The sequence below is a fragment of the Hyla sarda genome, chromosome 2 (assembly GCF_029499605.1).
Source record: "Hyla sarda isolate aHylSar1 chromosome 2, aHylSar1.hap1, whole genome shotgun sequence".
NCBI lineage: Eukaryota > Metazoa > Chordata > Amphibia > Anura > Hylidae > Hyla > Hyla sarda.
The window spans coordinates 304,464,370-304,479,880 of record NC_079190.1 but is presented as its reverse complement, the minus strand read 5'-3'; the positions used below and the strand labels follow the sequence as shown (position 1 = coordinate 304,479,880).

At 42.4% G+C, this 15,511-nt stretch overlaps 1 protein-coding gene across 5 annotated transcripts in view; it reads right to left on the bottom strand.

Moving 5' to 3' along the window:
- KIF21B (kinesin family member 21B) overlaps positions 1-15,511 on the bottom strand; it is a 768,527-nt gene that overhangs the window by 83,766 nt on the left and 669,250 nt on the right. For 4 of the 5 annotated variants that reach the window (XM_056557611.1, XM_056557613.1, XM_056557609.1 and 1 more), the window contains one exon: positions 8,667-8,822. In XM_056557611.1, the coding sequence (XP_056413586.1) occupies positions 8,667-8,822 (156 nt within the window). Of the gene's footprint in view, positions 91-8,666; positions 8,823-15,511 lie in introns of all 5 variants that reach the window. The other variant, XM_056557612.1, reaches the window with a different exon arrangement.

Below are 15,511 nucleotides of genomic sequence, written 5' to 3'. Positions count from 1 at the left end.
GGCAGGGACAGGGGACGCTCAGAAAGGAGGCGACTGCCGGCGGTTTCACGCTATAGAGAGCGCTTCATCCGGCCTCTGATATATTTCATACTGGAGATATGATTAAAACTTCACTTTTAATGGTAGCTTATAAAATAAACAAACAAAACAACCAAAAAATAAATAGTGCACAAAATATTTACGGACCGCCACCATTTGTTGTAGATAACGCTAGTCGAAGCATAAATATCTGCTAATGGGCAGTCCTTGTATTTTTTGAAAGAATACTGTTGTCACAGGGCTTCCGTAGATAAATAGTCACTATATCAACTTCAACTAATCCTCCTTCAACGAAGGTGCATATTACCACAGTTCATTCATGTAAGGTGCATATTCCAACAGAATTCATATTTATCATCATGCAATAGTGACACTGCTGGTAAATGTATCTCAATGGTTCAAAGCCTTGATAGCAGCATGAATATATAGCACTGTATCTCTTCCAATAGGCAGCAATAGATAGCACAAATCTTAGCAGCATACCATTAATGCGCTCAGTTCTGCAGCAATAAATATTGCACTTTCCAACATAGCAGCAGAGATCTACAGCAGCAGTATATTGAGTTAGCACCAAAACGCGGTTAATGTCATTGCACTTAGCCCTTCAGTTCTGCAGCAGTTAAATATTGCACTTGTCTCAGTAGCTGCAGATGACTTGCAGTGAGCGGCAGTATAAGCGATTGGCACCAACATGAATTCATAGTCATTGCACTAGCATAGTCATTGCACTTAGCCCTATGTGCAGCAGCTGTCCTTCATCTAATCCAATAACACATGCATTGTTTAAACAGCATAGTTACATATCATTTGCGTGTCCAAAGCAGGGGTCCTACGCGTTTCCTTTGCCATCAGTCATCAGGGACCGGCGTCTTGGCTCTTCATTTAGCTTATGCGATGTGCCCATTTCTCTAGGTGCGGCTCTGGTGGCTGCCGTACAGAGATTTTCTGGTTAGCGCTGTTATTTAAGCTAGTTAGCTCCTCCCCCTTCATCACATGACTCCCTCAGCCAAGGTCGTGCGCGTCATAGACGCTCCCCTGACCTATCCTGATTATCTGAGATATCGCGCTGTAAGGGGAGGAGATGTGTGACGTCAGGTTGCGCTTCACGCCTCGTTCTGACTTTGGTAACTATAGACACCAGTAGTTTGCATCTCAGACCTCGATATTGATGCCGATCGGGACCGTCTTCTCTTACAGGTATATGCTAACCGTATGTGTACTTAAACACTCTGTTTCTTTGTAAATGTCAAATAGAAATACTTTCTTAATTTAGAGATCTAATTTTAGGACGATTGGGTACTTGTTTATTTGTTTTTCACATTTAAGTTCTTGTTTTCATCCATGTATGTATACTGCCCTTGTCATCATAGTCCCAGTCAAGTGGAATAAATTCATGATAGGTCTAGAGACAAATGGGAGGTTTTAAATAAAGCAGGCATATGAGATGAAGTCATTTAACCCTTTCGGCTTGACAGTGTCTAATCTAAAGGTCCACTCTGCCTCCCTCTGGAGGAGAGTTCTGTCCCAATTTCCTCCTCTGGGTGACTGTGGAACAACATCTATCACTTGTACCTTAAGGTTAACTGGGCCGCAATCATGGTGTGTAGCAAAGTGGTTTCCTACCGGGTGTCCCTAGCGTGTATGATGTCCCCCACATGTTCCTGGATTCTTTTCTTTAGGGGTCTAAATGTCTTGCCTATATAATTTTTTGGATACATACAGGTAAGAAAATACACGACACCCTTAGTATTGCAATTGGCAAATGATCTCATTTTAATTTCTTGTATGACACTAGTACTTGAAAAGGTCTTACTTTTCTTGATATATGGGCAAATGGTACATTTGCCACATGGGTGGGTACCTTTAATTCTTGATGTAAGCCATTCCCCTAATCTAATAGGTGACAAATAGCTGTGTGTTAGTCTATCCTTCAGGTTTTGGCCTCTACGATAGGTTATCTGAGGATTTTCTGACAACATATCTGTCAGCTTGTCATCAGTTTTGAGGATATCCCAGTGAGATCTAAAATGTTCTGAACCTCTCTCCACTTGTCATCATAGGTCCCTATGATTCTAATGGTGTCACTTTGGTCAGTCTTTGTCCTAGGTGTCAGGAGATTCGTCCTATTGGTGCTTAGTGCCCTGTGATATGCCCTTTTAAGCACTTTATTAGGGTATCCCCTGTTTCTTAGTCTTGTTCTTAGTTCTGATGCTTTTATCTCAAATTCTGACAGTGTGGAGCAGTTCCTACGCATTCTAAGATATTGTCCAGTCGGAATGCCCCTCTTCAGCGGGAGAGGATGACAGCTGTCCCACTGAAGAAGGGCATTCGTCGCAGTTTCCTTTCTATGTACCGTAGTGAGGATCTGGTGATCCTCTGCCACCCAAATCTTCAGGTCAAGGAACACCAGCTCCCTTCTACTACAGGTAGATGTGAACTGCAGGCCTAACTCATTCTGGTTGAGGGAGCTAACAAACTTGTTAAACATGTCCTCTGATGATGTCCAAATGAGGAGGACGTCATCTATGAACCTGACCCACATAGCAATATGATCAGTCCATAGTGACATTCCCTCGCAGAAGACATGTTGGTCCTCCCACCACCCGAGGTACAGGTTTGCATAGCTGGGGGCACAAGGGCTCCCCATTGCTGTACCTCGCTGTTGGTGGAAGGACAGCCCCTCAAACAAGAAAAAGTTTTTTGTCAGAATAAATCTCAGAAGATCAAGGACAAAGGTATTATGAGGTCCATACTGCGTCCCCCTCGTCTCTAAGTAGAACGACACCGCTTCAAGACCTTTCTCATGAGGAATTGAAGAGTAAAGTGCCTCCACGTCCAACGACGCCAGAAAGGCACCCTCCTCAATTCTCAGATCTTCTAATCTCTTAATTACATCTGTCGTGTCTCTTACAAACGAGGGTAGTGAGTATACAAATGGGCGCAATGAAACATCAACATACTCACTAGCCGCCTGCGTTAGATTCTCGATTCCTGATACAATCGGGCGCCCCCTTAAAGGGGGGTAGCCCTTGTGTATCTTCGGAATCAAATAGAAACTCGCTATTCTGGGGGGAACTGGCTTCATGAATTCGAATTCCCTACCACTAATAAGGCCTTCATTTTTGGCAACATCCAATATGGCTATCAATTCATCACCAAACTTCTTTGTAGGATCACTTCTAAGGGGTAAATAACATTCCCTATCATTCAGAATTTTGAGGCACATCTCCCTGTACTCCTCACTGGTCATCAATACTATATTGCCCCCTTGGTCAGAGGGTTTGATGACCAGAGAGGAGTCATTCTCCAGGGATCTAAGTGCCTCATTCTCCAGTCGGGATAGATTGTATTCCCTTGGTGATTTAACATTCCCCAGTTTTCTAAGGGCATTTGTTACTACGTCTACAAAAATGTCTGTGTGGGAATAATCACCCAGAGGAGGGGCACGGGTACTTTTCTTACCTAGATGGGAGAAGGGGCCCTGTCCTTCTGGCATTAGTCCATCCTGTAATAATTGCCCTCATTTCTACTGTTGTTAGGTTTCTTTTGGACAAATTTATTACCTTAAGTTCCTCGTCTTTTGTAGGCAGGTCAGCTACTCCTTGCTCCTCAGTAGATAGTCCGATACTGGGGGTGGTTTGTCTAAAAAAACCCTCCTTGATCCTCTCTTTCCTCTATAACCCCTCGCTCTATTTCCTCCTCTACCTCGGTTACCTCTATAGACCCCTCCTTGATTTTGAGGTCTTTCTATATCAGACTCCTCACACTCGGATGATGATATGTCTGTTTCCTGAGTGTGGCCTACGTTCTGTTTTAAGATCTCGTATTCCTGTTTGTTCTTGAAATCTTGTAGGTCTCTTTTGAATTGAAGATGTTTTCTTTCCTTCAGATATGTCACAAATCTTGAAACAGTATCCTCAAGTATTTTCTCATTTTTTTCAAAAGTGGAATCACCTTTGAAGGTATTTATATTTTTAATCGCTGTATTTAGCTTAGTTGTTGTTAGTTCGAATTGTACTTTCTCCTCATCCAACAGGATCTTCATCAATCTCAATGAACTTTCAGTGGCCTCTTTTTGCCATCTCTCTTTAATATTAGGGGTCTGTATCCGAGGTGCAGGGGTAAGAGGAATCCGTAGACCCCTAGGTACGATTTGATTGGCAATATAGTTATCCAGGCTAGAGATCTTCCAGCTGGATCTGATGTGATCTTTATAAAGCTTGGTAATGTTTTTAAATGCTGCCTTAATGGATGTTGCCTGATTTGCGAATGTTAATTCCCTTTCGCATTGTTGATACAATATTTGTGAGACCTAAACCTCTAGCGAGAAGCTATTTAACTGATACTCTTTAAGTTTCCCCCAATATAGGGGTATGGCAAAATTATTATCTGGGAAAATTGACACCACTAGATGGTTAGAAGATGTACGAGATGTCTTCTCTGAAAAGGAATTAACATTCGCAAAATCCAGGAAAACAGACAAAGCGAGGAATTTGGATTGGAGGCTTCAGAGATGGGTTTGTTTAGGGACATGGGGCAATTATTACAGGACGGACTAATACCAGAAGGACAGGGCCCCTTCTCCCATCTAGGTAAGAAAAGTACCCGTGCCCCTCCTCTGGGTGATTATTCCCACATAGACATTTTTGTAGACGTAGTAACAAATGCCCTTAGAAAACTGGGGAATGTTAAATCACCAAGGGAATACAATCTATCCCGACTGGAGAATGAGGCACTTAGATCCCTGGAGAATGACTCCTCTCTGGTCATCAAACCCTCTGACAAAGGGGGCAATATAGTATTGATGACCAGGGAGGAGTACAGGGAGATGTGCCTCAAAATTCTGAATGATAGGGAATGTTATTTACCCCTTAGAAGTGATCCTACAAAGAAGTTTGGTGATGAATTGATAGCCATATTGGATGTTGCCAAAAATGAAGGCCTTATTAGTGGTAGGGAATTCGAATTCATGAAGCCAGTTCCCCCCAGAATAGCGAGTTTCTATTCGACTCCGAAGATACACAAGGGCTACCCCTCTTTAAGGGGGCGCCCGATTGTATCAGGAATCGAGAATCTAACGCAGGCGGCTAGTGAGTATGTTGATGTGGCATTGCGCCCATTTGTATACTCACTACCCTCGTTTGTAAGAGACACGACAGATGTAATTAAGAGATTAGAAGATCTGAGAATTGAGGAGGGTGCCTTTCTGGCGTCGTTGGACGTGGAGGTACTTTACTCTTCAATTCCTCATGAGAAAGGTCTTGAAGCGGTGTCGTTCTACTTAGAGACGAGGGGGACGCAGTATGGACCTCATAATACCTTTGTCCTTGATCTCCTGAGATTTATTCTGACAAAAAACTATTTCTTGTTTGAGGGGCGGTCCTTCCACCAACAGCGAGGTACAGCAATGGGGAGCCCTTGTGCCCCCAGCTATGCAAACCTGTACCTCGGGTGGTGGGAGGACCAACATGTCTTCTGCGAGGGGATGTCACTATGGACTGATCATATTGCTATGTGGGTCAGGTTCATAGATGACGTCCTCCTCATTTGGACATCATCAGAGGACATGTTTAACAAGTTTGTTAGCTCCCTCAACCAGAATGAGTTAGGCCTGCGGTTCACATCTACCTGTAGTAGAAGGGAGCTGGTGTTCCTCGACCTGAAGATTTGGGTGGCAGAGGATAACCAGATCCTCACTATGGTACATAGAAAGGAAACTGCGACGAATGCCCTTCTTCAGTGGGACAGCTGTCATCCACTCCCGCTGAAGAGGGGCATTCCGACTGGACAATATCTTAGAATGCATAGGAACTGCTCCACACTGTCAGAATTTGAAGAACTAAGAACAAGACTAAGAAACAGGGGATACCCTAATAAAGTGCTTAAAAGGGCATATCACAGGGCACTAAGCACCAATAGGACGAATCTCCTGACACCTAGGACAAAGACTGACCAAAGTGACACCATTCGAATCATAGGGACCTATGATGACCAGTGGAGAGAGGTTCAGAACATTTTTAGATCTCACTGGGATATCCTCAAAACTGATGACAAGCTGACAGATATGTTGTCAGAAAATCCTCAGATAACCTATTGTAGAGGCCAAAACCTGAAGGATAGACTAACACACAGCAATTTGTCACCTATTAGATCAGGGGAATGGCTTACATCAAAAATTAAAGGTACCTACCCATGTGGCAAATGTGCCATTTGCCCATATATCAAGAAAAGTAAGACCTTTTCAAGTACTAGTGTCATACAAGAAATTTTAATGAGATCATTTGCCAATTGCAATACTAAGGGTGTCGTGTATTTGCTTACCTGTATGTGTCCAAAAAATTATATAGGCAAGACATTTAGACCCCTAAAGAAAAGAATCCAGGAACATGTGGGGGACATCATACACGCTAGAGACACCCCGGTAGGAAACCACTTTGCTACACACCATGATTGTAGCCCAGTTAACCTTAAGGTACAAGTGATAGATGTTGTCCCACAGTCACCCAGAGGAGGAAATTGAGACAAAACTCTCCTCCAGAGGGAGGCAGAGTGGACCTTTAGATTAGACACTGTCAAGCCGAAAGGGTTAAATGACTTCATCTCATATGCCTGCTTTATTTAAAACCTCCCTTTTGTCTCTAGGCCTATCATGAATTTATTCCACTTGACTGAGACTATGATGACAAGGGCAGTATACATACATGGATGAAAACAAGAACTTAAATGTGAAAAACAAATAAACAAGTACCCAATCGTCCTAAAATTAGATCTCTAAATTAAGAAAGTATTTCTATTTGACATTTACAAAGAAACAGAGTGTTTAAGTACACATACGGTCAACATATACCTGTAAGAGAAGACGGTCCCGATCGGCATCAAAATCGAGGTCTGAGACGCAAACCACTGGTGTCTATAGTTACCAAAGTCAGAACGAGGCGTGAAGCGCAACCTGACGTCACACATCTCCTCCCCTTACAGCGCGATATCTCAGATCCTCAGGATAGGTCAGGGGCGCGTCTATGACGCGCACAACCTTGGCTGAGGGAGTCATGTGATGAAGGGGGAGGAGCTAACTAGCTTAAATAACAGCGCGAACCAGAAATTCTCTGTACAGCCGCCACCAGAGCCGCACCTAGAGAAATGGGCACATCGCATAAGCTAAATGAAGAGCCAAGATGCCGATCCCTGATGACTGATGGCAAAGGAAACGCGTAGGACCCCTGCTTTGGACACGCAAATGATATGTAACTATGCTGTTTAAACAATGCATGTGTTATTGGATTAGATGAAGGACAGCTGCTGCACATAGGGCTAAGTGCAATGACTATGCTAGTGCAATGACTATAAATTCATGTTGGTGCCAATCGCTTATACTGCCGCTCACTGCAAGTTATCTGCAGCTACTGAGACAAGTGCAATATTTAACTGCTGCAGAACTGAAGGGCTAAGTGCAATGACATTAACCGCGTTTTGGTGTTAACTCAATATACTGCTGCTGTAGATCTCTGCTGCTATGTTGGAAAGTGCAATATTTATTGCTGCAGAACTGAGTGCAATAATGGTATGCTGCTAAGATTTGTGCTATCTATTGCTGCCTATCGGAAGAGATACAGTGCTATATATTCATGCTGCTATCAAGGCTCTGAACCATTGAGATACATTTATGAGCAGTGTCACTATTGCATGATGATAAATATGAATTCTGTTGGAATATGCACCTTACATGAATGAACTGTGGTAATATGCACCTTCGTTGAAGGAGGATTAGTTGAAGTTGATATAGTGACTATTTATCTACGGAAGCCCTGTGACAACAGTATTCTTTCAAAAAATACAAGGACTGCCCATTAGCAGATATTTATGCTTCGACTAGCGATATCTACAACAAATGGTGGCGGTCCGTAAATATTTTGTGCACTATTTATTTTTTGTTTGTTTTGTTTGTTTATTTTATAAGCTACCATTAAAAGTGAAGTTTTAATCATATCTCCAGTATAAGATTCCCTTTCGCTTTGTTGATACAATATTTGGGAGACCTAAACCTCTAGCGAGAAGCTATTTAACTGATACTCTCTGATATATTTCCATAATCACATGGCAGTTATTGCATTAGTATTTGTGGGTTTAAAACAGTATTGCTATACTTTTCTCTCTGTAGACTTTGGGGGAGATTTATGAAAACCTGTCCAGATAAAAAAAAATTGCTGAGTTGCCCATAGCAACCAATCAGATCGCATCTTTAATTTTTCAGAGGCCTTTTCAGAAAAGAAAGAAGTGATCTGATTGGTTGCTATGAGCAACTCAGCAACTTTTCCCCTTTATTCCTAGTTCTGGCTTACAAACACTGGTACAAAATACTTGTGTAATAATGGCTTAGTTTTTAGTTTACAATGCTGTAGATCAATGCAAAAGTAAGATTTATCAAAACCTGTGTAGAGAAAGAGTGGTGTTGTTGCCCACAGCAACCAGATTCTGCAACCAATCTGCTTGGTATCGGCAACTGCACCAGTCTTCCCCTACACATGATACATCTCCTCCTGTATACTTAAGCAATAGAATATTTTTAGAAATGTAATGTACAAATACTCTTTCTATTCATTGCACATTTATTAATAAAATAGAGTTACCTTTCCAGGTTCCAAACTCTCACTGCATTTCCAGCTGCTACATATAGTGTTGTTCCCTTAGAATTCAGAGCAATCTGATTAATTTGTAGCTCAGCCTGACTGCCACCAGAACGCAGACTTGAACAGGGGTCTCCAGAGGTCACCTGACCTGATGACCTGTTGAATAACATAACAAGTCCTAATTCCTTATTTTACTTGCAATTTTGAAGATGTTATAAAGAGTAAAAAAGTAATGAGAACAAGTAAACAATTGGAAAACAATAAACAAGAGAATAGTCAGGAAGAGTGGGAGAGAGGGGATAAAAAAAAAGAAAAGAAAAAAAAAAAGAGACCTACTACTAGATGACTTAACCCGTACAGGACCTAGGGCATATGCATACGCCTTCTGTACCTGGGTCTTAAGCCCGTGGGAATTCCGGTCCCTGCCGCGCGCCGGGCAGGGATCGCACTGGGGTGACTGCTGATATCAATCAGCAGGCACCCCGCTCAAATGCCGACACCCCCCCATGTCGGCGATCGGCGCAAATCGCAAGTGAAATCGCACTTGCGATTTGCGCAATTCCGGGTCTTACGGGTCACGTGACCCGGGCCCTATTAGGGATTCAGGGCGCTGCGATTTGCCCCCCCCCCCTTTTTTGGGCCGCAGCGTTTTTGTTTCCCCATATAACTGTGTACACACCGTTATACACACACCGTTATACATAGTTACAACAAGCAATCACTAAACACTCCCCCGTCCCTCTAAATTGGATCCAGACACCTATTCCCAAGGGTGAGTCCCGTGCCCTTACCTATGAAAACCTGTTGCTGGTCAAGTATAAGAGGGATGTCCTTATGCTGACCACTATTCATGGTAACGGCAGCTCACCTGTCCCTGTGCTAGGTACCACAACAACGGTCCTCAAGCCTGATTGCATTCTGGGCTACAATCAGTACATGGGGGGAGTGGATCTTTCTGATCAAGTCCTCAAGCCATACATGGCCATGCGGAAAACACGTGTATGGTACAAAAAAGTTGCGGTCTACATGGTACAGGTTGCCATGTACAACTCTTTTGTACTGTACCGGAACGCTGGCAACACAGGGACATACCTCCAGTTCCAAGAAGAAGTCCTAAAGGACCTGATCTTTGGCGACCGGGAAAGAGCAGGCCGGACTTCCCAAGAAACTGGAGTTATAGGTGCCAGGATCGTCCCAGGCCAACAGTTTCCAGGTGAAGTCCCCCACACTGGAAAGAAGGGACAAACCCAGAAAAAATGCAGAGTGTGTAACAGGAGGGGGATTCGGAAGGACACCACCACTCAATGTGACACTTGCACCGATCATCTGGGCCTCTGCATTAAAAACAGCTTCAGGGAGTATCACACTTCCATGGAGTACTAAATTTTCCCTCTTCATTTTAATTTTCCATAATTTGACCCCAATGTACCAAGTCCAGAGTACATTCCAAATTTTAACCCCATAAAACCACAAAATTGCCCCAAAAAACTATTTCATAAAAAAAAAAAAAAAAAAATGATAAGACCTCTGGGGGTATTTTTTCCAAAAATGGGTCATGGGTCACTGAGTCACTATCATCGGGGACTTTTTATGTTGCCTCAAATACGCAGCGCTCTCTCTCCACCTGAGCGGGGTGCGCATTTGAGGCAACAGGTTAGGAATGGCCACACACATCACATTCCCAGAATGATGATTCAGAGCATAGGATTTGGTGTGGGCATATTTTTTAGTTTTGGCTACGCTCTGGGTCATCATTCTGGGAACATAATCTGTTTCACAATTTTATGTCCCACTGTACCCCTTGTTAGTTATTAGTGTACCCCATATAATGCCCCTTGAGGGGGGGTCCCACTGTTCGGGCTCCATAGGCAGCAGTCTAGAAGCTCCAGGCCCCTGACTGCCCTCCTGTTCCTCCGTGACCAGTGAGCAGAGCCGATCTACGCCCAGATATGAGGTATGCACTTACTCCAAAGAAATGTATTTACAAATTTTTTTTTTTTGCTGTTCTGGCACTAAATGTGACATGCCCCCCCATTTCAGCAAAATGTGACTCCTTCTCTTCTGAGCATTGTAATGCGCCAGCAGAGCCCTTGACGTCCACACATGGGGTATTTCCATACTCAGAAGAGATGGGGTTACACATTTTGGGGGACATTTTCTCCTATTACACCTTGTAAAAATGTAAAATTTTTGGAAAAACAGCATTTTAGTAAAAAAAAAAAATTTTTTTACACATCCAAAGTCGTCAAACACCTGTGGGGTGTTAAGGCTCACTGTACCCCTTGTTACGTTCCTTGAGGGGTGTAGTTTCCAAAATAGCATGCCATGTGTTTTTTTTTTTGCTGTTCTGGCACCATAGGGGCTTCCTAAATGCGACATGCCCCCCCCATTCCTGCAAAATTTGCAAATGTGACTCCTTCTCTTCTGAGCATTGTAATGCGCCTGCAGTGCACTTGACGTCCACACATGGGGTATTTCCATACTCAGAAGAGATAGGGTTAAAAATTTTAGAGAGCATTTTCTCCTATTACCCCTTGTAAAAAAGTAAAATTTGGGGGAAAACTAGCATTTTAATGGAAAAAAAAATGAATAATTTACACATCCAACTTTAACAAAAAGTCGTGAAACACCTGTGGGGTGTTAAGGCTCACTGGACCCCTTGTTACATTCCTTGAGGGGTGTAGTTTCCAAAATAGTATGCCATGTGGGTATTTTTTTGTCCTGGCACCATAGGGGCTTCCTAAATGGGACATGCCCCCCCCCCCCAAAAAAAAAAACATTTCAGCAAAATTAGATTTGCAAAAGCCAAATATGACTCCTTCTCTTCTGAGCATTGTAATGCGCCAGCAGATCACTTGACATCCACATATGTGGTGTTTCCATACTGAGAAGAGATGGGGTTACAAATTTTGGGTGGCATTTTCTCCTATTAACCCTTGTAAAAATGTAAAATTTGGGGGAAAACTAGCATTTTAGTGAAATTAAATAAATAAATCATTTACACATCCAACTTTAACGAAAAGTCGTGAAACACCTGTGGGGTGTTAAGGCTCACTGTACACCTTGTTACATTTCTTGAGGGGTGTAGTTTCCAAAATAGTATGCCATGTGGTTTTTTTTCTGTCCTGGCACCATAGGGGCTTCCTAAATGGGACATTCCCCCCCAAAACCATTTCAGCAAGATTAGATTTGCAAAAGCCAAATATGACTCCTTCTCTTCTGAGCATTGTAGTGTGCCAGCAGATCACTTGACATCCACATATGTGGGTTTTTCCATACTGAGAAGAGATGGGGTTACAAATTTTGGCAGGCATTTTCTCCTATTACCCTTTGTAAAAATGTAAAATTTGGGGAAAAACTAGCATTTTAGTGAAAAAAAATCATTTACACATCCAACTTTAATGAAAAGTCGTGAAACACCTGTGGGGTGTTAAGGCTCACTGTACCCCTTGTTACGAAATAGTACGCCTGTTACAAAATAGTATGCCATGTGTTTTTTTTTTTTTTTTTTTTTGCTGTCCTGGCACCATAGGGGCTTCCAAAATGGGACATGCCCCCCCAAAACCATTTCAGCAAAATTAGATTTGCAAAAGCCAAATATGACTCCTTCTATTTTGAGCATTGTAGTGCACCAACAGAGCACTTGACATCCACATATGTGGTGTTTCCATACTCAGAAGAGATGGGGTTACACATTTTGGGGGGCATTTTCTCCTATTAACCCTTGTAAAAATGAAAAATTTGGGGGAAAACTAGCATTTTAGTGGAAAAAAATAATAATTTACACATCCAACTTTAACGAAAAGTCGAGAAACCCCTGTGGGGCGTCAAGGCTCACTGGACCCCTTGTTACGTTCCTTGAGGGGTGTAGTTTCCAAGACAGTATGCCATGCGGGTATTTTCTTGCTGTTCTGGTACCATAGGGGCTTCCTAAATGCAACATGTCCCCCAAAAACCATTTCAGAAAAACTCACTCTCCAAAATCCCTCTGTCGCTCCTTCCCTTCTGAGCCCTTTAGTGCACCCACTGAACACTTGACATACACATATGAGGTATTTCCTTACTCGAGAGAATATGGGTTACACATTTTAGGAAGATTTATCTCCTTTTACCCCTTGTAAAAATTCAAAAAATGGGTCTACAAGAACATGCCAGTGTAAAAAATGAAGATTTAGAATTTTCTCCTTCACTTTACTGCTATTCCTGTGAAACACCTAAAGGGTTAACAAACCTTTTGAATGTCATTTTGAATACTTTGAGGGGTGTAGTTTTTATAATGGGGTCATTTGTGGGGCATTTCTAATACCAAGGCCCTTCAAATCCACTTAAAAACAGAACTGGTCCCTGAAAATTTTTGATTTAGAAAATTTTGTGAAAAATTGGAAAATTGCTGCTATACTTTGAAGCCCTCTGATGTCTTCCAAAAGTAAAAACATGTCAACTTTATGATGCAATCATAAAGTAGACATGTTGTATATGTGAATCAATATATAATTTATTTGGAAAATTAATTTTCCTTATAAGCAGAGAGCTTCAAATTTAAAAAAAATGCTAAATTTTCTATTTTTTCATCAAATTTTGGAATTTTTCACCAAGAAACGATGCAAGTATCGACAAAATTTTACCACTAACATAAAGAAGAATATGTCATAAAAAAACAATCTCAGAATCATAATGAAAGGTAAAAGCATCCCAGAGTTATTAATGCTTAAAATGAAAGTGGTCAGATGTGCAATAAATGGCCGGGTCCTACAGTGAAAATTGTCTGGGTCCTTAAGGGGTTAAAAGGCTTTAATTATGCAACAATCACTGTATGTCAACACATATATGCAGTGTCCCAGATTTAGTAATCTGCCTAAACCAAAAAAGTTTTTCCCAAACAGCCCAGCTTTTATCCTGTTTCTTAACCCCTTAAAGATATAGCCCTTTTTGACATTGAGAACTCAGCCAATTTTGTGTTTTCCTACTTGCCTTTAAAGGGGTACTACGTTGGAAACATCTTATCTCCTATCCAAAGGATGGGCCCCTGCGATCTCTGGGCCGGCAGCGGCGGCGTCCGGAACACAGAAGCTTGCAGCTTCCGCGTTTGTGACGTCATGCCATACCCATGCCCCATGCCATTCATGTCTATGGAAGGGGGCATGAGGGCTAGTACATAGCCGACACGCCTCCTCCCATAGAAGTGAATGGAGGGGGCGTGGCGGCTTGCATCGCCAGTCATCGGGCCCAGAGTGGAGTTCGCTGTGTGCACTGAATGACTGGGTGCCGAAGCTGAGACCCCCAGAGGCAGGACCCCCGCAATCTAACATCTTATCCCCTATCCTTGGAATAGGGGATGAGATGTTTCCTAGGAAGTACCCCTTTAAGGAGACATAACTCTTTTACTTTTTCACTCACATACCCATATGAAGGCTTGTTTGTGTAACCAATTCTATTTTGCAATAACACTTTTCTTTTTACCATAAAATGTAGGGGGCAACCAGAAAAATTTTATAAGAGAAATTGCAAAGAAAACAAGAATTTTGCTAATTTTGGGGGGTTCACTTTACAGTAAAACTGACATGCTATCTTTATTCTGTGGATCAATATAATAATAATATAATTATATCCATCTTTACATACAATGGGGGAAAAAGTATTTAGTCAGCCATTAATTGTGCAAGTTTTCCCACTTAAAAAGAGGAGAGAGGCCTGTAATTTTCATCATAGGTATACCTCAACTATGAGAGACATAATGAGAAAAAAAAAAATCCATAAAATTACATTCTCTGATTTTTAAAGAATTTATTTGCAAATTATGGTGGAAAATAAGTATTTGGTCAATAACAAAAGTTCATCTCAATATTTTGTTATATACCCTTTGTTGGCAATTACAGAGGTCAAATGTTTTCTGTAAGTCTTCAAAAGGATTTCACACACTGTTGCTGGTATTTTGGCCCATTCCTTCATGCAGATCTCCTCTAAAGCAGTGATGTTTTGGGGCTGTCACTGGGCAACACAGACATTCAACTCCCTCCAAAGGTTTTCTATGGGGTTGAGATATGGAGACTTGCTAGGCCACTCCAGGACCTTGAAATGCTTCTTACAAAGCTACTCCTTCATTGCCTGGGCAGTGTGTTTGGGATCATTGTCATGCTGAAATGACATTCTCCCAATCCTCTTCTGGATCATCCAAATGCTCTATAGCAAACTTCAGATGGGCCTGGACATGTACTGGCTTAAGCAGGGGACAAGTCTGGCACTGCATGATTTGCATCCCTGGCGGCGTAGTGTGTTACTGATGGTAGCCTTTGTTACTTTGGTCCCAGCTCTCTGCAGGTCATTCACTAGGTCCCTCCGTGTGGTTCCGGGATTTTTGCTCACTGTGATCATTTTGAAACCACAGGGTGAGATCTTGCGTGGAGCCCCAGATCGAGGGAGATTAGGAATGGTCTTGTATGTCTTCCATTTTCTAATAATTGCTCCCACAGCTGATATCTTCCCACCAAGCTGCTTGCCTATTGTAGATTCAGTCTTCTCAGCCTGGTGCAGGTCTACAATTTTGTTTCTGGTGTCCTTCAACAGCTCTTTGGTCTTGGCCATAGTGGAGTTTGGAGTGTGACTGTTTGAGTTTGTGGACAGGTGTCTTTTATACTGATAACAAGTTCAAACAGGTGCCATTAATACAGGTAACGAGTGGAGGACAGAGGAGACTCTTAAAGGGGTATTCCGGGCAAAAACATCTTATCCCCTAATGAAAGGATAGGGGATAAGATGTCTGATCGCGGGGGGGGGGGGGCTGCCGCTGGGACCCCCCCCCCCCCATCTCCCTGCAGCAGCCTGCATTCTATGCGTAGCTGCGTCTG